Source organism: Clinocottus analis, unplaced genomic scaffold (genome assembly GCF_023055335.1).
Source record: "Clinocottus analis isolate CAN_PGR_092001 unplaced genomic scaffold, fCliAna1.0.p SCAF_44, whole genome shotgun sequence".
Lineage (NCBI taxonomy): Eukaryota > Metazoa > Chordata > Actinopteri > Perciformes > Cottidae > Clinocottus > Clinocottus analis.
This window is the reverse complement of record NW_027176198.1, coordinates 445,357-469,471: the sequence shown is the minus strand read 5'-3', so window position 1 is coordinate 469,471 and position 24,115 is coordinate 445,357. Positions and strand designations below refer to the sequence as shown.

The following is a 24,115-nucleotide window of genomic DNA, read 5'->3' as shown; positions in this document are numbered from 1 at the left end:
GAGCGTTCCAGAAGCCTGGAGGCGGCTCAGCTGCAGAGCTTTCATATCCATGAAAGTACATTAAACCAGACCATTATTAGGTAGTTTTAATACATCAGGTCGACTGTACAGACAGACACACACACACACACACACACACACACTATAGTTCTAACAGAGTCTCAGCCGTTGGCAGAAGACTCTCTGGACACTTGGAGCTGGTTTGGAGTCTCTGCTTTTAGACGCTTCAGCAGCCTGAAGAAGCAAACTGCATCAATCACAGGATCCAGAGGAAAGACCGAGCAAAAGATCCTTAATCCCGTTCTCATAATCTGGCACGCTTATGAATTAATCTCGTTGGAACGTCTCGTGGCAGGAAGAGACTTCACGAGCTGAAGACGCGCCGCCGGTCACGTCTGGAGTCCGAGCCGCGACCTTCAGTAACTTTCAGTGAAGACGAGAAGAATCTAACGGTTTCTGAACGAGTCACCAGCACCACATACTGGGATGAAGACACACACACACACACACACACACACACACACACACACACACACACACTGACCTGCATCTCCTTGTCTCCGTACTTGGACGGGTGCTTGCTGCCTTGGCTCTTCCTGCGTAGTTTCTTCAGCTCGGCCTGGCACTTCTCCAAACTCTCCCCTTTGCTCTTGTGCTCCGTCTGGTACTTCTTCAGCGCGGCCTGTAGGGGGCAGCGCAGCGTCAGCAGGTCGGCCTCTGTTTTAGCGCCGGGGGCGGGGCTTAAGGAGGGCTTCACAGCACCTTCGTTAGCGTAGCTTTAAAAGGGAAGGTGGGGAAATGCAGCGAATGAAAAGCAAAAGGAACCCGCTCAGGTCGGAGTATTCCCTCCTCCTGTGGGCGGAGCCTCTCCCAGCATGCACTGGGTGAGAGGCAGGACACCACATGCTGCTCCGCCCCCGGCTCACACGACGAAATGAAACTACTGATCAACAAAATACATCTTTAGGATTTATGTTGTTGATAAAACTCCTAATTTTCACAGGATGAGTCAGAATTCACCGGAGTGGGAAGTGATTTATGTAACTGAGCTGCAGCGGTTTGGATCAACGTCAGCGGGAGACGTTTCACTTATTACAGATTACTGCAGAGCGGCTGAGACACAACAACAACAACAACAACAACAGAGGCCGAGCGTCCAGCAGAGACTGTGTGTTCATGGAGGAGCTCACGTTCAGGTAGCGGGCGTCCAGTTCCACCTTCTTCTCCAACTCCGTCAGCAGCTCGTTGTGGAACGACTTGAGCTGAAAGACACAAAAACACACACAACGATGAAACACACAAAGTAACAACACACAATGAGCTGGAACTCAGTGTGTGTGAGACGTTGAAGCAGAAGATGTGATGGAAACACAACCCTGGTCTTTGCAGTGAGGTTAAAACTGAACTAACGTTTCCACAATTGGCCAATTTACTTTTGTGGAAGATTCAAGTGGACATCTTCTGGAAAGTGAATAAAAAGTGTTTCCAGTCTGTGAGCAGCACGTTTACATTTCACAAGATCAGCAAACACACTGGATTTAGTGGATTAGCTGCTGCCTTCAGTCAAGAGAAGACAAGAGAAGCTCCTCCAGTCGGTGCTTCTCTCTCGTGGGGCCGGAGGGTTTTATTCATGATTATTACTGAATGATTCTCTGCATGTTCTCCATCGTTAGTGAAGGACGGGCTGTAAACGTACCGTGTGTTCACTACTCGTATCTCATGGAGATCAGCTGTTTGTCAGGACAAACAGAAGGTTGAGCACCACGAGTGCACGTGAGCTGCTCTTAATGCTCAACGTGTCTATTGTAATGTGGAGTGATGAAGAGGAAAGACCACACAGTCTGTTTGACTCCCGACTCAAGAAGTCCAAGACCACATGCACGGCATGCACGGCATGCACGGCATGCACGGCATGCACGGCATGCACGGCATGCTCACCATCTCCTCCAGCTGGATCTGGATCTGTCGGTGCACTTCAGCCATCTGGAAGAGCACCTCCCCTGAAGAGACAAGACACGGAAGAGACAGAGACCATAAACAGAAAGAGGGGAGGGAGAGAAGAGATGATATTAAATCTTCTAGATGTGTGTGAGAGCTGCATGCAGAACACACACACACACACACACACACACGAGGACATGCAGCCACAGAACAGATGAGCGACGGGTGTCGGGGGAGGAGGAGATGAAACATCCACCACGACAACGACCAAACTTATTGAGTTGCCAAAATCAATAATTACAAACTTATGCAGCACAGACTTATGAAAAAAAAATCAAAGAAGCAATCGATCAAATCTACCGAACGTCTTAAAATACTGAGAAGCAAAAAGGGTTTCACACACAGTACAGCAGTGAAGGAACGTCTTCATGAATCAAGTGTTGCGTTAACACACAGGAGCTGAGCCACGACAACACACAGAAACCAGAGAAGCGTTCAAAGCTGAAGAAGAAGAAGAAGAAGAAGAAGAAGAAGAAGAAGAAGAAGAGAGGATGATTCATGCAGGAGGAGGGGCGTCGTCATGAGATACCTACATGCTGCCTCCTCTGAGCGAGCAGCGCGTTGAAACGACAAAAGAAAAAAGGAACAAAAGATCTCGTTTGAGCAAAGAACAGAGAGAGACCTGCAGAGATCAAACTACCTGAGGACCACACACACACACACACACACACACACACACACACACACACACACAGAGTCTCTAGCTCCTGCAGGAAATACCCTGCATACCACAAGAGGAGTTGTTGGTTCTCTAGTTTCTCTTCAGGGTGTAGGTGAGGTCGTTCCAGAGACATGCAGCCGGTCCAGTTCCACCTGAAGGATCACTGCGTCGTGGACGTTGTGTGTTTTCTACCTTCAGCGCTGTTCAGGAGGACTGAGCGGAGGTGTTCATGGAGTTACTGAACCTCATGCAGACGCTGCTGTTCGGATCATTACTTTGGGCCGAGGTCACACTGGTGTGAGGACCGACCTGCGGAGATATTTTAACCACTACGACGAGAGAAAAAAGCGCTTTAAGACTTCATTACGCAGCGCTTCTCAGTCTGACGCCTCCAGCCTCGGCCATCACGCAGATTAAACGTCAAGGGACACGCCCACATGTCAAACTAGAGCTCTGATTGGTTGAAGTCCGTGACGATCACCCACAACGTCCACTCCCCGTGTCCTTTAACCTGCAGAGGGTTGAACTGCTCTGCTACCGTCGAGACACAGGAGGAGCAATCTGATTGGATACGATGACATCACTATGCCACATGGAGAGTGTTAGTGGAGAACTATCATGAAGCTAGGTTTGGGTCTTTTTTACCCGAGTAAATGTATAGTTTGTACGTAAATTATCGCCAAATTTTTGCTCTCTCAAAAACAAATTGCTCCAAAAAAAAAAGTTATACAAAAATTGCTTCCAAAAACAAAATTCTCAAAATAATAAAAATAAAAATAAAAAAATAAATGCTCAGAAAAATAAAAAAAATAAAAAAATATTTTTTTTTTTTCTCAAAAAAAAAAAGCTTTAAAAAAAAAAAAAGCTTTAAAAAAAAAACTGCGGTCAAAAAAGAATTCTCTCTCTCAAAAAAAAAGTGCTTTCAGAAAAAAAATGCTCTTAAAAAAAAAAAAATTATCTTAAAAAAAAAAATTTTTTTTGAGAACGCATTTGTTTTTTACGGCGCAGTTTTTGGAGAGAGAGTTTGTTTTTTATAGCTTTTTTTTGAAAGACATGTTTACAGTCGATCTTGGTTTTTCTCATGAGCCAACATTGAATCTCTTTTGGTTCACTGCTGCTAACATAACACCTCTTCATCTCTTCACCTCTTCATCATGCAGACATGAAGCAGCTCCAGAACATCAGAGTGAACACATGAACTGCTGAATGAGCCGCCGTGTCGTGGTGAACGCTGCAGCGACGCCACGAGAGCCAAATAACCCGAGACGACTAACGTGCATCAACGGCCTCCTGCTAACACACGCTGACAGGGTGTGTGTGTGTGTGTGTGTGTGTGTGTGTGTGTGTGTGTGTGTGTGTGTGTGTGTGTGTGTGTGTGTGTGTGTGTGTGTGTGTGTGGGTAGTGGACAGCATGGGGGACACACACACACACACACACACACAGAGTGGGATTAATGGGCTCAGTGGAAGTGCTGCGTCATGCAGACGAGACTCAGATGAAGTTGAAAGGATTTAGGAAAGGTCACGCAGGAGGAGGAGGTGGAGGAGGAGGAGGAGGTGTGTGTTCACTGAATTACTGGACTTAAGTTTCACCTACTTGAAGTATTTTTACAGATGAAATGAATACTTTTACCTGTGACGTTTATATATTACTATATTCATGTTCCATCCTCTAATATTTGTTGGTAAATCACCGACATTCAGAACACAAAGACACATGTTCCTCTCTGGAGGTCGTCCAGAGTCTAAACCACCTCAAGGTCAGGAGGAACGTTCCCTCTCTTGAGCAGCTTGTTTATTGGAGTTCTGACACCAGAACCAGAAGCACTTCATCTGGAAGCTCTCCGGGTTCCTGGATGTTCTGGTATGATCCATAAACTCTCCACCCGGTTGAGAAACATTTGGACTTCAGCAGCAGAAAAGCTGCTTACGCTAATCACCACAACACCGGAGGCTGAGAGGGGAGAGAAGCAGATTAATGACTAATGATTAATGATTAATGAAGGACTCACGGAGCGACCCTCCAACACGCAGAGGCCTGTTCTCTCGTTGTGAAACTCATGAAGGGATTTGAACTAAAGCTCAAACACGAGCCTCGACCCAAAGACCAGAACAGAGAGCTGTTGCTCCACCGGCAAGTCTGAGGAACAACACCCAGAACACGGCTCAGTTACTGGACTATGGACTGTGCACCACCACCATCATCATCATCATCATCATCCTCATCATCATCATCCTCACCACCATGAAACTAGAAAGTGGAGGAAAGTACATTCTGAAAAAATAAAAATGAAATAAAAGAAAACTGGATCTTTAAAAAATACCATGTGGTATCAACTACTCAGCATTCGTAGAACGTGTGTGTGTGTGTGTGTGTGTGGCAGAAGACCTGCATGCACATCTAGAAGGGGAAGACACACACACACACACACACACACAGTCATGATATAATCGCAAGTCATTTTTGGAGTGAAATATTTTCATATTAAAAATATGACGACGTTGTCATTTTTAGATAAAAGGGACTTTAAAGCTGTTCCATGAATCTAATCCATCATGAACTTGTTATTGTATTTCATTGTTCCACGGTCGAGGCTTTCAGGAGCAGTGAGCGTCGTCGTGAGCGTCGTGTCCTCGTGGATGTTTCAGCTGCAGAAGCTTCCAGCTGACATCACATGAAGCAAAAGCCAAAATGGAGGTTTTCCTTCATGGTTTGCCAGAGAGCAGCAGGCAGCAGCAGATCTGCATCTGCCTGCAGGAAGCCCTTATATGGGCAGAGAGGGAACCGGAACTGCAGGAGCTTCCTCCTCACCGCCGCGGCCGTACCAAGCAAACGGAGCAGCGATGATGGCATCCACACTGACATCACCGACACGCCATTTTTGGGCTGCGGCTCGAGCATCCCCTCCTCCTCCTCCTCCTCCTCCTCTTCCTCCTCCTCCTCCTCCTCGAGGCGTTCCGTTTCATCTATTTTTAGCGGCGTGTGCAGCGTCGGCGTGTCCTCCGGGGCTGCCTGCGCGCCCACAGAGCGCGTAGTGGTGATGAAGAGGACGAGTGAGGATGAAGAGGAGCGGACGGGTGGGAGGACGCCGCTCAGACGCCGACAGCGTGGCGCGAAGCGAGAATGAAAACAGGAGCGAGGCGTCGCCTCCTCCTCCGTGAAGAGGAGGCGCTCTGCGTAAACAAAGAGTCTCCAGAGGAGAGAGTTTATTTTGGAGAAAACAACTTGTCATCTTTCTGTCGCCGGCGTCCTGATGAAACCGTCACAGTGAGCTCGTTCTACTGAGAGGACCTCGAGTGCTGAGCTCTAACAGCCGCCCTCCTCTGGGGGAGACTGGCTTCTTTACATGTTTTATATCTAAAAGTGTCATAGCACCACCTTCATGATACATACCACCACCTTCATGATACATACCACCACCTTCATGATACATAGTACCACCTTCATGATACATAGTACCACCTTCATGATACATAGTACCACCTTTCTAGTACATACTACCACCTTTCATGATACATACTACCACCTTCATGATACATACTACCACCTTTCATGATACATACTACCACCTTTCTAGTACATACTACCACCTTTCTAGTACATATTACCACCTTTCTAGTACATAGTACCACCATTCTGGTAGATAGTACTACCTTTCAGGAAGGTTGTAGTATGTATCAGAATGATCCTCTCTGATACATACTCCCACCTTTCTGGTAAATATAATGCACAATAACCTGGTTATAAATAAGAAGCTCGACCCTTCGGCCGAGCAGAGATGTGCTGAGTCAGCGCTGAGGAGAGAGACAGGAACACGGAGACGCATGCAGACAGGAGACGTCAAAAAACGACAGGAAGCATGAAACGCACCACAGCTGATGGAAACGGGGGGGTGTGCTGATGCATGATGGGATATTCTACGTTTGCTCACCGAGGCAAAAGTTTGCTGCACCTTGTTATTGAGTGCAGTCATCGTGACGCAGAAAAACATGCCGGAAAAGTCGGGTTTTAAGTTGCTACTGCCGCCGGTGGTTGTCTACGCTGTAGCCAGCTAGCGCTGCTGCTAGCTCCCCGCTAGCTAGCAAGCGGGGAGCTAGCAGCAGCGCTAGCTGGCCACAGCAGGAACAACCACCAACAGGCAGCAGCAGCTTACGACTCGCCTCTTGCAGTTTTTACATGTAAACTGTGTTTAAACGGTCAAAGAACAAAGTTAGTTTACTTCCTAACGTCGTACACTTTCAGAGATATGGAGGTTTTTAAACGTTACTCTCGGGTGGATTTTATTAATTTAAGGTTTCAGAAGCGTCACGGGTTCATTGAAGCCGCAGGACGAACGCAGGAAGCAGACGTCCTCTGAACCATCATTCATTCATAGTTTCACTGTTCAACATCAGAGTGTCAGGAGGCGCATGAGGGGACATGAACTGATGAGGCGAGAAGGAAAGAGGGAGAATCCACAAAGGTCTCTCCATGAATAATGAATGCAGCTTTTACATCCTGCTCACTCGGACGTCCCCTCATCCCTCCAGCTCACGCCGCTATCTGGATCCCCATCGGGGCGAAAGAACCAATCAGGAGCCGCGATCCAGACCCGTCACACGACCCCGCCGTGCGAGGGGGTCAACAACTATGACGGCGTCGTGCCAGACGGCCTTTAACTCTTTAACTCCCGCCTACGCAACGCCATCGCTCCGGATCAGACGACGAGCAGAACCAGAGCCGAGCGCCGCGTCCCGCAGACGTGAAATACCAGACACCATTTTTGTTGTGTGGCGTTCGCTCGTGGCGGTGCGTACAACACACAAGCGACGGAGAGCCTTTTTACTTTCTCCCTGAATGTGTGAGGAAACAAGAGATTAAACAACCGGGCATGCTGAGACAAACATGCAGACTTCATCCCTCTCGAGTCGCCAGAATGTTCTTGATTGCATGATTAAAGCATCACTTCACTCCCAATGGCAGTGAAATGCAGATTGAAGCTCAGATTTTAGGATTCACAGTCTTTTAACCACCTTTTACACACATACACACATATATATGTCCATGTGCGAGTGTGTGTGTCCGGTTCCAGGTCGGTCAACAGCACGAGCCACACCCCCCACTTTACCATCTGCTTGTGCAAAAAGAAAACCCTCCACCCCACCAGGGGGCGCTACAGCCACTACGAGGACTCACCGAGATCCTTAGAGCCTTGACTCTCGCTGGCCATCTCGCCCATCCGCACCAGAGCGTCGAAGTAGCCCTTTGCAGCATATGTGACACCTGGAAACATGGAAGCAGTGGGCGTCAGACCGCGGGCAGAGCGGAGGGCGTCGCCCGGAGAGGTCGGGATAAAGAGCGACAGGCGGAAAATGGAGACCAGGCAGGAAAAGAAAAAGCTCTATGGAGGCGACTACAGGACACAGAGATAGACACACTGACCTCAAGCACAACTGTGTCTTCAGCTCAAGCGACTGGAGCCAAACCTTTTAAAAGGATCAGGGCGCCCCAACGAGACAGAAGAGTGGAGCCATGTCGGTGCCTCGCCACGCAAACGGATCCGAACCAACGACCTCTTCACCACGACGTGCAACGCACCCGGGACGATGTCACGGGTTCACATAGAGGCAGAGTAACTTCCCTACACACCACCGAGTGTTACCGAGCGCTGGATGAACAAACACGACGCAACGTCTCAGATGTGTCTAGAGCCAGGTGGAGGCAACAGGTGGAGGCAACAGGTGGAGGCAACAGGTGGGGGCAACAGGTGGGGGCAACAGGTGGAGGCAACAGGTGGGGGCAACAGGTGGGGGCAACAGGTGGAGGCAACAGGTCATTGTTCCTACAGATGTTTGAGTTGTGGATCTGAAGCATTGAGAGATTCAGTCCTGACGAGATGGAATAAAACCCAGACTGCAGCAAACGCCCCCGCAGCTCAAAACCGACGCGTCAGCAGAAAAATCAAAACCATCTACGAGGCCGGACGCCACTACGAGGGTGTTTTTATGTCATTTGGATGAATCTTTAAAATCCCTGAACAGCGTCCCACGACCCTGCGTTCATCAGGATGCTCATGAAGCCGATGCAGAACATCAGCAACTCGCACTTCAGGGATCGCTGAGCGACAACGTTCTACAGCAGCGCCGTCGCAGCACTTTCACTTTTAAAAGAAGACGAGCGACGCGATGGAGGAAGGACACGACGCCGCGGGGAGTCAGGCCCGAAGGAGCCGCGACAAGATGGCGTCCAGCAGCGAATTAAAGCAGCCGACTGAGACGAGGATGGAGGACACGAGTGCAGCCGGAGACACATGCGGCCGCCATGTTGCTGCAGAACCTCCTGAGGGATCACAAGAGTTATCATCCACGTGGAAAACGATGGAAATCTACTGAGGAGTCCGCACGACTCTGGCTGCTCTCGTACTGCTTCTGCTTCTTCATCTCGACCGTGAACCAGCGGAGACTCTCTCTAAACTCTGGAGGAGCAAACTATGACGAGAGAGACGAGACAAAAGGCCTTTTTTTACTGGCTCTGAGGTGGAATATAAGAGGACGGACAGGAGGCTCAGACAGCTGCAGGCGGGATTAGCTTTGATCGTCTGTCAGCTTAAAAAGTGACAGCGGAGGAGGAAGGTGAGAGAAGAGGAGGAGGAAGGTGGAAGAGGAGGAAGAAGGTGGGAGAGGAGGAGGAGGAAGGTGGAAGAGGAGGGCTGTGCCTGCAGAGAGCATCTGAGCAGCGATATGAAGCGCAGTGTGTCGGTGTGAATGAAACACAAACAAGAGGAAGTGGACCTCAGCTGAGATTCACTTCTCCCTCTCCCTCCCTCTCTCTCTCCCTCCCTCTCCCTCTCTCTCTCCCTCTCCCTCTCCCTCTCCCTCTCTCTCTCTCCCTCTCTCCCTCTCCCTCTCTCTCTCTCCCTCTCTCTCTCTCCCTCTCTCTCTCTCCCTCTCTCTCTCTCTCCGAGCAGCAATGTGAAGCTTTGCAGGTCAAAACAACTTCAAACAGTGAATTTTAAATGATTAAATGACAGTTTGATGCTGATGTTCATTAAATACTTCATCATTTTTCACTTGGAACAAAAACAAAGAAACAGACGTTGAACAGTTCTGATGCAACGTGAGCGACCGCACAGCGCTGCAGGCGGGAGGCGGTCGTTAGCCAACAGGAAGCTAGCGCTGCGCTAGTTCCCGCCGCAAACAACCAATGGGATTGTTCCATTTCCCCAAAGATATCTGAAAATATTTGGAGTGAAACAAGCGTTCATGACACGACACCTTCTGCTCATCAGGATAACTTAAGATTTGAACACAAATCAGAGTAAGAAGCTAACGTTAGCAGCTAGCAATGTTAGCACTAGCCGCTGATTGAAATGTAATAAATAAATCTCTCGCTGACGAAGGTAACGCAGTAACGAGAAGTCTTCTGAGCTCCTCTTCCTCTCACAAACGCAGTGAGACCATCTCGCTGCTCTCTCCGCCTCCTCCACTATTTCCCAGCATGCCTCAGTGCTGCAATTAAGATTTCTAATAAAAGGCTGAAAAACCGGCTGAGCTCCACGTCCCCGAAACCTCGTCCTGACCGAACGCAACGAGACGTCTTCACGGTTCCACCTCCAGAGAACCGGACTCTCTCTCTCTTTTCTCTCTCTCTCTCTTTTCTCTCTCTCTGAACTCTGATGAAGAGTAATCCCTCGCTCGGGGAGTCGCAGGTTATTTTTAGCCTCTTTCATCAGACAGAGGAGCCCCGCTGCAAGAAACACGAGTTTACATCAAGGCTGTTTTATCAAAGTCCACACTGTAAAAAAAAACTAATTTTACGGAAAAAAATAATGACTGTTAATTTAAGTATTACACTAATAATATACAATATTACAGAAAATATACTGTATTATTATTCATGAAGTATTTCCACTTCTTAAATTACATAAACATTCATGTAGCGGCTTTTTTATACTGTAAAATATCAGATTTTACTGCTAAATTTTCGTTAATTTCCGGTTTTCGTCCTTTATTTTTAAAGCTTGACCTTTTTTAACCTTTTTTATTCTTTACAGAGCATGAACTGCAGCTCCCTCTCCAGGTTCTCCAGGTTCTCCAGGTTCTCATCTTTCTGAATACGTCTCAACCTTTTCTTTGTGTCCTGGTTCTCGGCTCGTTCTGGTTTCCTGCTTCCCGTGGGGAACTCCTCCTGTCCTACTTCCCATTGGCTGACGCTCCACTTAGCCGCCGCTCAAGACGCTCGACTTTAACCTTGAGCCACACACACACACACACACACACACACACACACAGCAAACCCTGTGCAAGCCACGAAAAGCAAAATGACAACGGACGCACAACGGAGGCGCACATGTAGGATCGATGGACCGGTTTCTGAGGAGGAGGAAGAGGAGGAGGATGACATCACAGAGGGACAACCAGAGGACGCCACAGTGCGAGGACGTTAACGCCACAAAGACCCGGTTCTACCAAAGCTTCTGGCGCAACTGAGTCCACCACGACTGAAGCTCCTGAACGCAGCGCCTCTGCTGGCCCTCTGATGGACGGACAGACGGAGGAATGAGGATGGAGACGGAGACGGGATGGAGATGGAGATGGAGACGGGGATGGAGATGGAGATGGAGATGGAGGAAGCGGGCGTGGCGAGGTACTCACTGGTCAGCGCCTTCTCGTAGCTCTTCCCCATGGCGATGAAGTTCCTCAGGCAGGGGTTGAACTGCTCCATGATGGACTGCAGGAGAGAGAGACGCCGGTTAGTACAGCGGGAACGACACCAGACGAGCCGCCGGGACGGAGCGCCAGTCTTTACTGGGGCATGAACACACACACTCTCTCTCTCTCACTCTCTAACACACACACACACACACACACACACACGCACACACAGCCAACCAGGAGGAGGTTCAGCTCGAGGGCTGGAGGTTTGACGGCGCCTCCTCTCTCCTCCTCTCTCCTCCTCTCCTACCTGCTTTTGGCCGGCGACTCTCCTTTGGCCCAGCGGCACCTGAACGCATCGCGGCCTCCCTCTGTCTCTCTGGACTCGCGCTGCGCTCGCTAATTGAATTCTTTTATAAATAAAACCTATTTCTTTCTCCCCCCCGCTCCTCTCCAGGTGACATCCAACTGAAACCCGCCGCGCGACCGGAGGTCAGTGATGTCACCGACGCTGCGACGCTGCAGGCGAGAACCAGCGACGTCCTGGTGAAGCTGCTCATGACGAGGTCAACAAGGTCGACGAGGTCAAGAAGGATGAAGAGCCGCAGAGAAGCACAAGGACCAGGAATTTAAAATGTGAAGAGTCATGAAACCACATTTCCATGACTTTTAACCCAACTTCCATTACTTTTCCAGGTTTTCCATGACCTTTCAACCAAATGTCCATACTTCCAAAAACATTTCAAGGACTTTTGAAAACATTTCAAGGACTTTTAAAAACATTTCAAGGGCCTTTAAAAAAAATTCAAGGACTTTTAAAAACATTTCAAGGACTTCCAAAACACATTTCCAGGACGTTTGACCACATTTCAAGGACTTTTATCCCAATTTCCATGATTTTCCAGGTTTTCCATGACCTTTCAACCAAATGTCCATACTTTCAAAAACATTTCCAGGACTTAAAAAAACATTTTCAGGACCTCAAGTACATTTCCAGGACTTTCAAAAACATTTCCAGGACTTTTAACCAAATGTCCATGAGCAAACATTGTGTGAAATGTGTGTGTAAACAGTACAAAGTGATAAAATGTAGTATTTAAACTAACAATGAGGATTCAAAGCATACAGTAAACCTTAAATGACTCAAATGAATGAGAGACAATAGTTTGATTAAAAGAATAAACAGTTATATAGATGCCTGTATGTATGCTGCTGATATGTTGAGCCTCTTTCTTTTAAAAGCAGATTCATTATTTAAACTAAATGAAAGTCACATGAATATAACACATTTACAGGACTTTTGGGGGTTTTAGTTTTCTTCAAAGACTTTTCCAGGTTTTCCATGACTGTATGAACTCCTTCAAAGAGAATCGGGTTTCCTCGACTAAAACGTTAACAGATACTCATGAAGCCTCAGTGTCGAGTCCTCGCTAGTGGTGACAGGATGAGCTGGTGACAGGATGAGCTGGTGACAGGATGAGCTGGTGACAGGATGAGCCGGTGACAGGATGAGCCGGTGACAGGATGAGCCGGTGACAGGATGAGCTGGTTCTCGTGGTGTCAGCAGTGACTCAGCCGCCTCCTCAGTCCAAGCTGCCCTTAACTTCAGTTTGCAGAAAACTTTATTTTACCAGCCGCTCTCTCTCTGACTGTTTGGAAACTTTGAAAGCAGAGAGACGTTCAGGAGACGTTCAGGGTCACACGTCAGGACCAGAGGAGCGCTCAAGTCAGAGAGGACAGGAGGACGAGCGTGAGGAGGGAGGGGACAAGGAGACAAGGACACAAGGACACAAGGAGACATTTGAGGATGACGGACATGTTCTTCCTGGCTGCTCGCTACGAGGGACACACAACCTGATCCACAACAGGAAGTAGGACAGAACGACACAGGGGGGAGGGAGAGAGAGAGATGGAGGGATGGAGAGAGAGAGAGAGAGCTGGAGAGAGAGAGAGATGGCGGGATGGAGAGAGAGAGAGAGATGTGTGTCCCGGTTCTTCTCCGTCACATGAAGCCGTCGGCCGCTGAACAAACCCGACGGTGGAAACACTCCAGCAGAGATCTGGCCGGAGCAAAAGAGAGAACACAGGAGATGGAGAGCGGCCCGGTCCTCCATCCTCTCTTCTCCATCTTCCATCCTTCCATCCCCCTGTCCAACACAACAGCCTACGATGCACCGGTGGTCCAATACCTCCAGTGCTAAACTCCTCCATCACTATGGAGTGAGGTGGAGGGAAAGACCAGAGTCCTTATCTTCATAGTTTCATAAATCTTCATATATAGCTTCATAAATCTTCATATATAGTTTCATATATCTTCATATGAGCTGTTCACCATGCAGAGCGTTCGCGTGAGAAGAGGATCATCACTTCCTCATGCCCGCTCAGCAGGAAGCTGGAGCCAGCAGGAGATTAGCGTAGCTTAGCATAACTACTGGAATCAAGCGGCCAGCCCGGCTCCGTCCATAGTCCAAGCTCACAGATCCTCCTTTCATTGTTACACAAAACATAACAATGAATGAACTTCTCCTCTGAGCCGCTGGTCTTCACGGAGTCGACCACCAGGAGGAAAAGCTCCAGCAAACTGGAATAATCCTCCGGCTGGCGTCGGGCCGGAGGCCGCTCAGCGTTCCTCTGGAGGAACGAGCTCGTTAGACGCCGAGTGGATTTATTTACAGAGCAAAACGACGCTTCTGGTTTAATTAGCTGAAATAATAAACCTCCATAACGACACTGTGATCACGCTGCAGCGCTCTGAGCTCAGTGCGAGTCCAGCTGACGACGACGATGATGATGATGATGATGATGATGATGATGAGTTTTCATCGATCCATTAGCAGCGTCGGTGTCACTGATCAAATTAATCTCAGACGAGATCAAAATGTTTGATGTGATTAAGACTAAAACATATGGAAGCCCATTTCTGACAAAAAAGAAATTAGGACTAAAAAAATAAAAATAAAAAATTAGGACAAAAATAAAATTAGGATAAAAAAATAAATAAATTGTGTCCACAAACAAAAGGCAACGAAAAAAAAAACTACATGGCAAGTCTTTTTTTTTTGGTCCTAACTTTAAATAAGGAAGAAAATATATATATATATATATATATATATATATATATATATATATATATATATATATATATATATATATATATATATATATTTATTTATTTATTTATTTATTTATTGTTTCATTCAAGGAGAGAAATGAGAACTTGACTGATAGCAACTGTCAAAATGACTATTTATCCTCACAAAGAAGAAAACAAACAAGCTCCTCTTCAACATCTGATCACCTGGAAGCACCGAGAGTGACTGTGTGTGTGTGTGTGTGTGTGTGTCTGTGTCTGTGTCTGTGTGACTGTGTGTGTGAGTGTCAGAGCCTCACAAACAGCAGCAGGTTCATATCATGTTGGGGCGTAAATTACTGCGAGCAGAGCCGTGTGACGCCATTATGACCCGACAGAGACCTGGCAACCCAGAGAGAGACCTGGCAACCCAGAGAGAGACCTGGCAACCCAGAGAGAGACCTGGCAACCCAGAGAGAGACCTGGCAACCCAGAGAGAGACCTGGCAACCCAGAGAGGGAGAAGTTTAAAGTAAAAGCTGGAGCTGTGATCAGTCCTCAGCTTCAGTCTGTTTGTTCCCCGCTGCTCAAATGTGTGAGAACGGGTCGGGATGTGAAGGTTACTGAGATTACACACACACACACACACACACACACACACACACACACACACACACACACACACACACACACACACACACAGGAAAGGCCATTTACTCTAGATGGTCGCCCTGGAAACGGTGAGAGCGCATGCTGCACTGGAATGTGTTTGGCAAATCAAGGTGACCCGTCACCGTGTGTGTGTGTGTGTGTGTGTGTGTGTGTGTGTGTGTGTGTGTGTGTGTGTGTGTGGCCAATTTCCCTTTCAGGCGAGCTCTTATCTGCGGGCAGAGCCGGCGTCTCGTACTCCACGGTGATGCAGCTTCAGCAGGAGACAGGAAGGAGGGGGCACTTCCTCCGCCCATATATGGACGTGCTGGAATCCCCCCTGCATCCTCCATCCTCCATCCTCCATCCTCCATCCTCTATCCTCCAACCTCTATCCTCCATCCTCCATCCCTCCATCCTCCATCCCTCCATCCCTCCATGACAGGGCTGCCATCTTTATTCACTTCACGTTGGGCTCATACAGAAACGCTGACTCTGTGAGGATGTTACAAGAGGGAGGGAGTCTCCACCGTGTGAGCCAAGAGGACCATCATCATCATCATCATCTTAGACCATCACGCGACGTGCATGAGCTCACAGGAACACAGCGTGTTCAGAGCGTGGGTTCAATGAGGATGTTAAATAAATAAATAAATAAAACATTGAGTTTATATTTCCCCGTGCAAAGACTCGGCGGTTCGAGGGCGCACCGGGAGCTTCAGCGGTGAGATGACGCTTCAAACCCCCTCTGAGGAGCGGCTCGTCTTCAGCCTGAAGTCACAACGGATATTATCTTCACGCGTTAAGAGTCGTGAGAACGCCAGCTCCTAATCCTGTCTGGAGGCGGGGCTTCCCTTTTAGGCCGAGTCTGGAGGCGGGGCTTCCCCTTTAGGCCGAGTCTGCAGTTAAATGTCAATCTGTGAACTAATTTGTCAAGAATCACATTATGTAAATATTGGTGAAAAGCACCACACTATCAATAAAAAGTTATTTAATAAAAGATGTCATGATTGTATCAATGAACTAATAATCAACACTGTTGATGATCAATAAGCCGTCAGCTTTGTATTTTAGCCCACTGAGCTAGCCAACTTCGCGCAATTGCAGTTTCTTCATTGACGGCTCACAGAATGTTCCAGGAGCTGGAGGACGAGGAGAAAACAAAGAAAGCACGACCTGTCCGTCACCCGACCAGCTGAGGGATAAGCCCCGCCCCCCAGCAGCCCGTCACAGCCAACGCAGCGCTGGTGGGATTACAGGCTCGGCCGAGTAAACAGTAAACACGCAGATGGTGTTTGTTCAGCAGCCACAACAACCTGAGGACACAGATGAAGCCACGCCCCGCGAGCTAACGAGAGCTAACGAGAGCTAACGAGAGCTAACGAGAGCTAACGAGAGACCCTCAACAAACCCAATCCACAGGGACGCTCTCCTCTGACACCCGGCGCTGAACCCTCAGTGTGTTGCATTTCTCTGATGTGACGCAACGCCACGGAGACACGGTGCCATCTGACAAACTGGCAACACACACACACACACACACACACACGCGCAGTCGTGAGACACTGCCCACACACACACACACACACACGCACACACCCAGACCCGTGTGAGTCATCCACCCAGAAATAATTGCGTTCAGCAGCAGGCGCTGAGCTTCAGGCCTCATTGTAGGTTTTGAGTTTTTGTTCTCTGGCAGCCGACAGAAGAACAAACAAATAAAACAAATACAACAAATAGAACAAACGGCGTGCAGAGCGCAGGAACACAACGCCGTGTGGATCCAAAGGGAGAGGCCGTGTGGATCATTTAATGAACCCTGAACACAAACTCTCTGCACACGATGACGTTCACAAGAAAGTCCTCGTGGAGGAAAACCAGCAGGGCTCAGTGACCGGTGTGAGAGTCCAGCATCAGCCAATCAGCATCGAGCATCTGACCACAGGAGTCTTTACTTGTGTATTGTGTTTAGAAGCGTCGTGTGTGTTTTCATGCAGTGTACACGTTTCAGCAGAGGTCGGTGGAGGACCGACTTCCTGTCCTGTCACGATGCTCCTCGTCTCCACGCTGCAGGATTCCTGAACGCCGCCGACGTCCTGCGACTCCTCTGAGCCGACGAGAGTGATGCATGATGGGAGCTGCACCGCTGCTTCATCTCCACGCAATGAATTAATAAAGACCTGTTAGTTCTGAATGAGGGGGGGGGGGGGGGAGAACCACTGCAGCGAACCTCCTCTTCTCTCCTCGCTCTGCTGACGCTGACAGGGAGAAACCCCGCGGCTGCAGCGCTGCCAATCACTTCATCACTAATTCAATACAGGAACTTCCTCCTGATACGCTGCAGTACCAGAACATGAACATCCTCCTCCTCCTCCTCCTCCTCCTCCTCAGAGCTTTAACTCAACCACAATCTGAAAAATGACTCCCATCATTCCTCGGTACCCTGAAGTTACACGCCGCCTTGTGAGCTTAACCTCTCACTGACCCGACCGCCTCAATCGCATCGCAGCCCTCTTCTTCTTCTTCTTCTTCTTCTTCTTCTTCTTCTTCTTCTTCACCTGTTGAACCTCAGATTTGAGGTTCTGGGATCTTTGAGGTTTTTGCAGAAGCAAAGTCACAGTTCACCACACAGAGGTCCTGCTTATCAACAACAACAACAATAAAGCCCTGAAGCGTCTCCTCTGCAGCTTCATCAGCATATTCATGCTCTATATTACAATAAGTCACATGAAGCAGCTCATAACAGGCTGGTTCCACTCCACATGAGAGAAAACTATCAAGTCCACTCGACTGGAGGAGAACGTCTTCATTACATGTGTTCATCTACTGAGAACCAGAACAAGAGAACCAGATAATCAGAGAGCCAGCACCAGAGAACCAGAGAGCCAGAACAAGAGGACCAGAGAGACAGAACAAGAGGACCAGAGAGACAGGACAAGAGAACCAGAGAGACAGAACAAGAGAACCAGAGAGATAGAACAAGAGAACCAGAGAGATAGAACAAGAGAACCAGAGAGATAGAACAAGAGAACCAGAGAGATAGAACAAGAGAACCAGAGACAGAATAAGAGAACCAGAGAGACAGAACAAGAGAACCAGAGAGACAGGACAAGAGAACCAGAGAGACAGGACAAGAGAACCAGAGGACAAGAGAACCAGAGAACCAGAACCAGAATCAGAGGACCAGAGACAGAATAAGAGAACCAGAGAGACAGAACAAGAGGACCAGAACCAGAATCAGAGGACCAGAGAACAAGAGAACCAGAGAGACAGAACCAGAGAGACAGAACCAGAGAGACAGAACCAGAGGACCACAGGACCAGAGGACCAGAGGACCAGAGGACCAGAGGACCAGAGGACAGTTCCTGCCGTCGTGCCGCCCCGCTGACCCTTCACCCCGCGGACGCAGTGCGCTGCTCGTGCCCGTGAGTCTCTGAGCGGGAACACAACGCGTCGTTACCGGCCGGACCTCTCTCGGGTCAGCAGGTATCCCTCCGCGGCGGGAGGACGCGACCAGTCCGTCTTACCTTGTAGACATTCTCCGTGATGCGGTGCACCTCGTCGGTCCGGGACATCCTTGTTGGCGCGTCAGTCACCACCATAGACTGCGGGTCCTGTGTGTTGTGTTGTTGAGGTTTCCTGTGTGTCGTGTTGTGAGGTTTCCTGTGTGTTGTGTTGATGTTTCCTGTGTGTTGTGGTTCAGAGCCGCGCAGCGACAGGACGCGGCGGGCCGCGGGGTCCCGGCTTTTATAGGAAAGTCCTCCGCGGCGCTGCACGCGGCGCAGAGGCGGACTCACACGGAGAGGGGCGGGGCTGCCTTCAGGGGCCGTGGGAAACGAGAGCTCTGGCGAAAAGACAGTTCTTGTTAAACCTTTTACATGTTAGGAGTTAAAGATGATATTATGGGATGAAATGTGAGATATATGTGTTTTTGAATGAGACAACACAGACAGAAAACATACAGAAATACCCTCTTCTTCTCCTCCTTCTCTTCCTCCTCTTCCTATATTCAGGCTGGTTTTGAGCTCCTTTAACAGGAACATCTTCTCACATTTAAATGAACTGGTTTATCACGTTTTCTTAACAGTTTAATTGCAACATAAATTATGTGTTATTCTTCCTTTCTCTGGCTTTAATTAACCCCAACTGACGCCCAACAACAAAACACACACAAGTGTTTAACGGGGAGTCCCTGAACACAGCACAGCGTGTTAAAGCCCCGCCCCCTCCGCTGCGTCACGCTGCCCACGCGCCGCCTCCAGGAGCCGACCAGCTTCATCTCATCCTCATCGTCACTTCACTGTAATATCATCCTGATGTTCAACTGCGGCGTCTGAGGCTGTATGTGTGTGTGTGTGTGTGTGTGTGTGTGTGTGTGTGTGTGTGTGTGTGTGTGTGTGTGTGTGTGTGTGTGTGTGTGTGTGTGAGACTCTGGTGGCGTATGAGTGGGAAGGAGACACATGCTCTTTATTTCGGAGCCTTGTGTGGTGGGTTGAGGGAATCCCACGCAAGTAAACGCATCACATATAAAGGCCCTTTTTATGGAAAAGCAGAAGACAATAGAAGCAGACAATAGAAGAAGACAATAGAAGAAGACCTGTCACCTTTCTTCTCTTCTTCCTCACGGGTCTGCTGATGTGTCAGTGAAGAGGAGCAGCTTCATCTGGACGCTTCTGAGTGTTAAAACAACCCTGAAAAGGCCGACGGGAATCAACCCGCCGTGTTTGTTTCCTCCGTCAGAGCATCAATGTGTTGCCTCTGTTGGGCAATCAGGCCTGCAATTAGTTTCTGTAACTGAATGAATGTTTTCATTATGTTTCAGTGGTCTGACGATCTGAAGTGTAATCACACGAATGAAGTTAATGATCTCAGTCAGGGCTCAGACGTGGACCCAGAACTATATATATATATATATATATATATATATATATATATATATATATATATATATATATATATATATATATATATATATATATATATATATATATATATATATATATATATATATATATATATATATAGAGAGAGAGAGAGAGAGAGAGAGAGAGAGAGAGAGAGAGAGAGAGAGAGAGAGAGAGAGAGAGAGAGAGAGAGAGAGATAGATAGATAGATAGATAGATAGATACACACACCAGCTAGATGCAGGTGTGCTGTGTGACCAGGGCCTCAAGAAAATGTTTAAAAAAAGGATTTTTTTGACATCAGTTGTCTGATGAAAGGAGGAAATGACGAGGACGTTGTGTTTGAAGGTCAGTGTCCTAGCTCCTTGACTCCTTAACTTTCTTTAAAACCTTTCACAAGTTGGACAGTCTCCTGTGACTTAATGAATAAGTGTGTGTGTGTGTGTGTGTGTTGTCAGGTGGGCAAGTATCTGGGTGGGCAGCGCACACACACGCACACACACACGCATTCAAGCACACGCACACACACCCTCACACACACAGTCGCCTACACACCTGCAGCTTCCATTCAGCAGCGCTTGGCCCCGCCCCCTCACATCGTCCTCTCGGCCAATCGGCGCCTCGGATCCTCTCCTGTGACTCACGCGCCGCCGCCCCCTCCCACGCGGCCCCGCCCCCTCCCACGCGGCGCCGCCGGTACATTCAGAAGCCGCCCCGCGGCCGCGAGGGGTTCAGGGACCCGGACAAAGGAGCACTCGAGGCTCTGCGTCATGGAAACAGCGCGAGGCTCGAGGACACGTTTAGGACGTTTTAGCGCGAGGAAAGAGCTTTAAAGACCAAACAAATAATGATGAACAGTTTCACCTTCTGACTACACGGTTACCTGTAAACAAAGAAGCATTTAAAGATGGACTAGACGTGATTATAAGGTTCCTAAACCACGTGTGTGTCTCCACCTGGTGTTTGACTGAGGAACCACATGAACAAAGAGCTACAGGAAACAAGAGGATGACGATGAGGAAGAAACACTTTATTGTAAAAAGATGGAGAGAGATGGAGAGCCGTCTGCAGCTGGACGGTGTTGCTCTTCTTCCTGTGAGATGATCTGGTACCAGCTGGTGGTTCAAGAGCCAGAACCTCTCCACAGGACCAGGTCACATGTTCTTTATGATTTAAAGGGCCAGCGCACTACGACGCATCGCTCGGCCTCCTGCTGGAGTCCAGCTCATTTCAAGGTTCACATCTACTAGATCACCTTTACATGCTTCAATTAATACACATTATGGTTTTCCGGCACATTCTGACCCACAATGCTTTGCAACGCTGTCATACAGTGAGGGAGCAGTGAGTCCAGAAGACATTGCTCCGGCTTTAAGGATCCAGCTGATGTCATTTTATTCAGTTTAAAACCATGTCAGCGTTTTGTTTTTCTTTAAAAAGGTTACTCAAGTTCTCTTTATTATTAAAAAGCAAGGAAAGGGTTATTTTACGAAGGGAAGAGTTCTTAAACTAGACGACAGGATGCTGTAGGATATAAATCTTTGTTCAACAGGTCATGTGATGCACAGAGATGTGTGATGAAGTGCGAGAGAGAACGGTTCATTTCAGTTGGATTTTAACATCTCATCTGTTTTCCTCCGAGAGGTTCTTTGGTGGAAAGTAGTCCCGATAATAAAAAAGAAAACTGTCCAGGTGTGAGGATCCTGCAGCTCACCTGCAGCGGGCTGAATGGAGGACGAGCGCTGAAGGCCTGAATGAGTAAAACCAGAACGCCACCAGGTGAAACCACTCGAGTGACGCGTACGTACGTCAAGCGGCTGTGGAGTGATTTAGTGAACACTTAGTAGAACAGTCACCTGAGCTCAGGCAGCTGAGCTCACAGGTACCTGAGAGCTCAGGGTAAGTCCTTCATGTGGAGGCTGAGCCTCGGCCTCGGAGAGGGAGAGAGAGAGAGAGTCCTCCAGCACACTGAGAGGCTGCAGGTGAAGGAGGAGACCGGTCATGGCGGCCGACGGTTCTTTATGCGGCGAGCATCTCCCGCTCGGGCTTCTTCTTCCCGGAGCGATCTCTCTCTGAGACAGAAACACAATCTGAGTTTAGACCAGGAAACCTCACGGGCAAAAGATTTAAGCGTCTTTGAGTATCTCGAAAAGCACAATATACGTTTGAATTATTATTATTATTATTATAATATACTAAAAATTTAGATTTCCTCGTGTGTGTGACAGACCTGGTTTCTTCTCCGTCGCCTCTGGAACGTCCGGAAGCTCGTCTTCAGGAACCTCTGGAAGCTCCACGTCTCCCTGAGAAGACAAGCAGAGGGGTGACAACGCGTCCTTTAACCGTCTCCTTCCTTTAACCCTTGTCCTTCCTTAAACCCTTCTCCGTCCTTTAACCCTTCTCCGTCCTTTAACCCTTCTCCGTCCTTTAACCCTTCTCCGTCCTTTAACCCTTCTCCGTCCTTTAACCCTTCTCCGTCCTTTAACCCTTCTCCGTCCTTTAACCCTTGTCCTTCCTTTAACCCTTCTCCGTCCTTTAACCCTTCTCCTGAGGCTCACCTGTGTTATGGCCTCCAGCTCAGCGAGCACGGCGTCCTCGTCCTCTTGAGACAGCGAGCCGGCCAGCATGTCGTCGATTTGCTGCGAAGACAACAAGTCGCTTGGTAAACAACAAACATCTGTTCATCAGAGATAAACAACAAGCATCTGTTTGAGGTAAACAACATCTGTTCATGGGGGTCAGAGGTCAGAACCTTCTGATACTCGACGGCGTCCTGGGTTTCGTCCAGGATGCGCTCCACCTCCTCCACGGACATCACCTGCAACACGAACAGAGTGCGTTAATATGCAGAGACCAGGTCACGCCCCTTTACCTGAAGACACGCCCCTCTCCTACCTCGTGCATCTTCTTCAGACATTCGTTCCCGACCTTCAACCCCTGGATGACCTTCGATTCGATCTGCGCGAACTCCAAGTCCTGAACCTGTAAGACACACGACGCTGTTAGCTTCCTGCTTTACAACGGTTTAGAGAGTGAGTGAGTGAGTGAGTGAGTGAGTGAGTGAGTGAGTGAGTGAGTGTTCCTCACCATGCGCTCCAGGTTCCCGATCTGGTTCTCCGTCTTGTCCAGCAGTTGATCCTGGTAACGCTTCTTCTTCAACAGCAGCAGCGCTTTGCTGTCAAAGCAAAAGAAAGATGGCGTCAGTCTGGACCAGAGGAGCTATAAACTCATTTAATAAGTTACATATAATTACATATCTGAGGCGTCAGTGTTACCCATTGTGTCCCTATTACTAATAAATATCTTCCACAAAACTGTAATGTTAATATTTTATATATACTCACTCTTTTTTGCCATTTTTGAGCAGCTGCTTGGCCAGGAGTCTCTCCTTGTCCAGCTGCAGGCTGATCCTCTTCTGGTACTGCCTCAGCTTATCTCGCTGCTGTTTCAGTTGCTGCAACAACACAGAGTCACAAGAGTTAAAGTTAAACAGTGAAGCCAGACTCATGGTAAAAGCTCGTTGGATGAATTCGGCACTAAAGCATCTGAGCACCACTTTGGTAAAAGTAGTTCTCAACTTATTAAAAACGATGCCGCTCCATCCAGCGATTTAAAGGGAGAATCAAGAGATTGAATCCACAAATCCCAGAAGATAAATTGTGTAATATTCTCGCCGAACTGAAGAGGAACGTAGAGTGTTAACGTATAGAAAGTTGTGCTTCGTAAACCGGGTGCGACCAAACACTTAAGCCTGATGCTGTTAAAATAACACATTTTATTAAAGCAGTTTGGCGTAACTCGCTCCGTACAGAACGTACAGCTAGCCGTTAGCCGGCGTTAGCTCGCGCGGACACTCACCAGCACCGCTCTGTCTTGTTCTGTCACTCGGCTCTGTTTCTTTTTCCCAAAAAGATTTCCCATTCTGACGCAGCATTCCAGCTACGACTCGCAACCCGGAACTGAGCCGTGAAACCGACCCGAATGATAACTATTTGTGTTATTATAGTTCTTTTGTTTACAACTTGTAGGAGGAAGACTACTTTAGCTTCTCCTCCATTATTTGTGTAGTCATCTGTTCTGGCGTCCACACCCACATCAGGAAGAACGGTGTCCGGCAAGGGACAAAAAAAGACAAAAACGTGTTTAGAATCACGAGTGTTTGGCGCCGTCCAGTGGCCGCGGAGGAGAACGACGGTAT

At 48.3% G+C, this 24,115-nt stretch overlaps 2 protein-coding genes across 4 annotated transcripts in view; both read right to left on the bottom strand.

Moving 5' to 3' along the window:
- Window positions 1-18,790, bottom strand: part of baiap2b (BAR/IMD domain containing adaptor protein 2b) — a 28,840-nt gene extending 10,050 nt beyond the window's left edge. Inside the window, exons 1-7 of one of the 3 annotated variants that reach the window (XM_068599238.1) lie at window positions 18,541-18,790; window positions 11,297-11,372; window positions 7,839-7,925; window positions 2,535-2,546; window positions 1,939-2,000; window positions 1,191-1,262; window positions 545-682 (exon numbers count right to left, since the gene is read on the bottom strand). In XM_068599238.1, coding sequence (XP_068455339.1) covers window positions 545-682; window positions 1,191-1,262; window positions 1,939-2,000; window positions 2,535-2,546; window positions 7,839-7,925; window positions 11,297-11,372; window positions 18,541-18,615 — 522 coding nt within the window. In that variant the 5' untranslated portion in view covers window positions 18,616-18,790. The remainder of the gene's footprint in view (window positions 1-544; window positions 683-1,190; window positions 1,263-1,938; window positions 2,001-2,534; window positions 2,547-7,838; window positions 7,926-11,296; window positions 11,373-18,540) is intronic. The other 2 variants (XM_068599239.1, XM_068599241.1) reach the window with 2 other exon arrangements.
- Window positions 18,791-20,926: 2,136 nt separating this feature from the next.
- On the bottom strand, window positions 20,927-24,018 carry chmp6b (charged multivesicular body protein 6b). The gene is made up of 8 exons (XM_068599288.1): window positions 23,776-24,018; window positions 23,262-23,371; window positions 23,005-23,092; window positions 22,813-22,899; window positions 22,670-22,735; window positions 22,476-22,556; window positions 22,148-22,220; window positions 20,927-21,989 (listed from the first exon to the last, which is right to left on the bottom strand). Exons 1-8 carry the CDS (start codon window positions 23,836-23,838, stop codon window positions 21,937-21,939), a joined length of 621 nt encoding a protein of 206 aa, XP_068455389.1. The 5' UTR covers window positions 23,839-24,018; the 3' UTR covers window positions 20,927-21,936.
- Between the last annotated feature and the right edge of the window lie 97 nt (window positions 24,019-24,115).

Coding starts and splice junctions, on each gene's coding strand:
- chmp6b (XM_068599288.1), bottom strand. CDS start 23,838: ATGGGAAATCTTTTTGGGAAAAAGAAACAGAGCCGAGTGACAGAACAA. Junction 22,221..22,475: donor AGCTGGAGGCCATAACACAG/GTGAGCCTCAGG, acceptor TTGTCTTCTCAG/GGAGACGTGGAGCTTCCAGA. Junction 21,990..22,147: donor GGCGACGGAGAAGAAACCAG/GTCTGTCACACA, acceptor TTTCTGTCTCAG/AGAGAGATCGCTCCGGGAAG.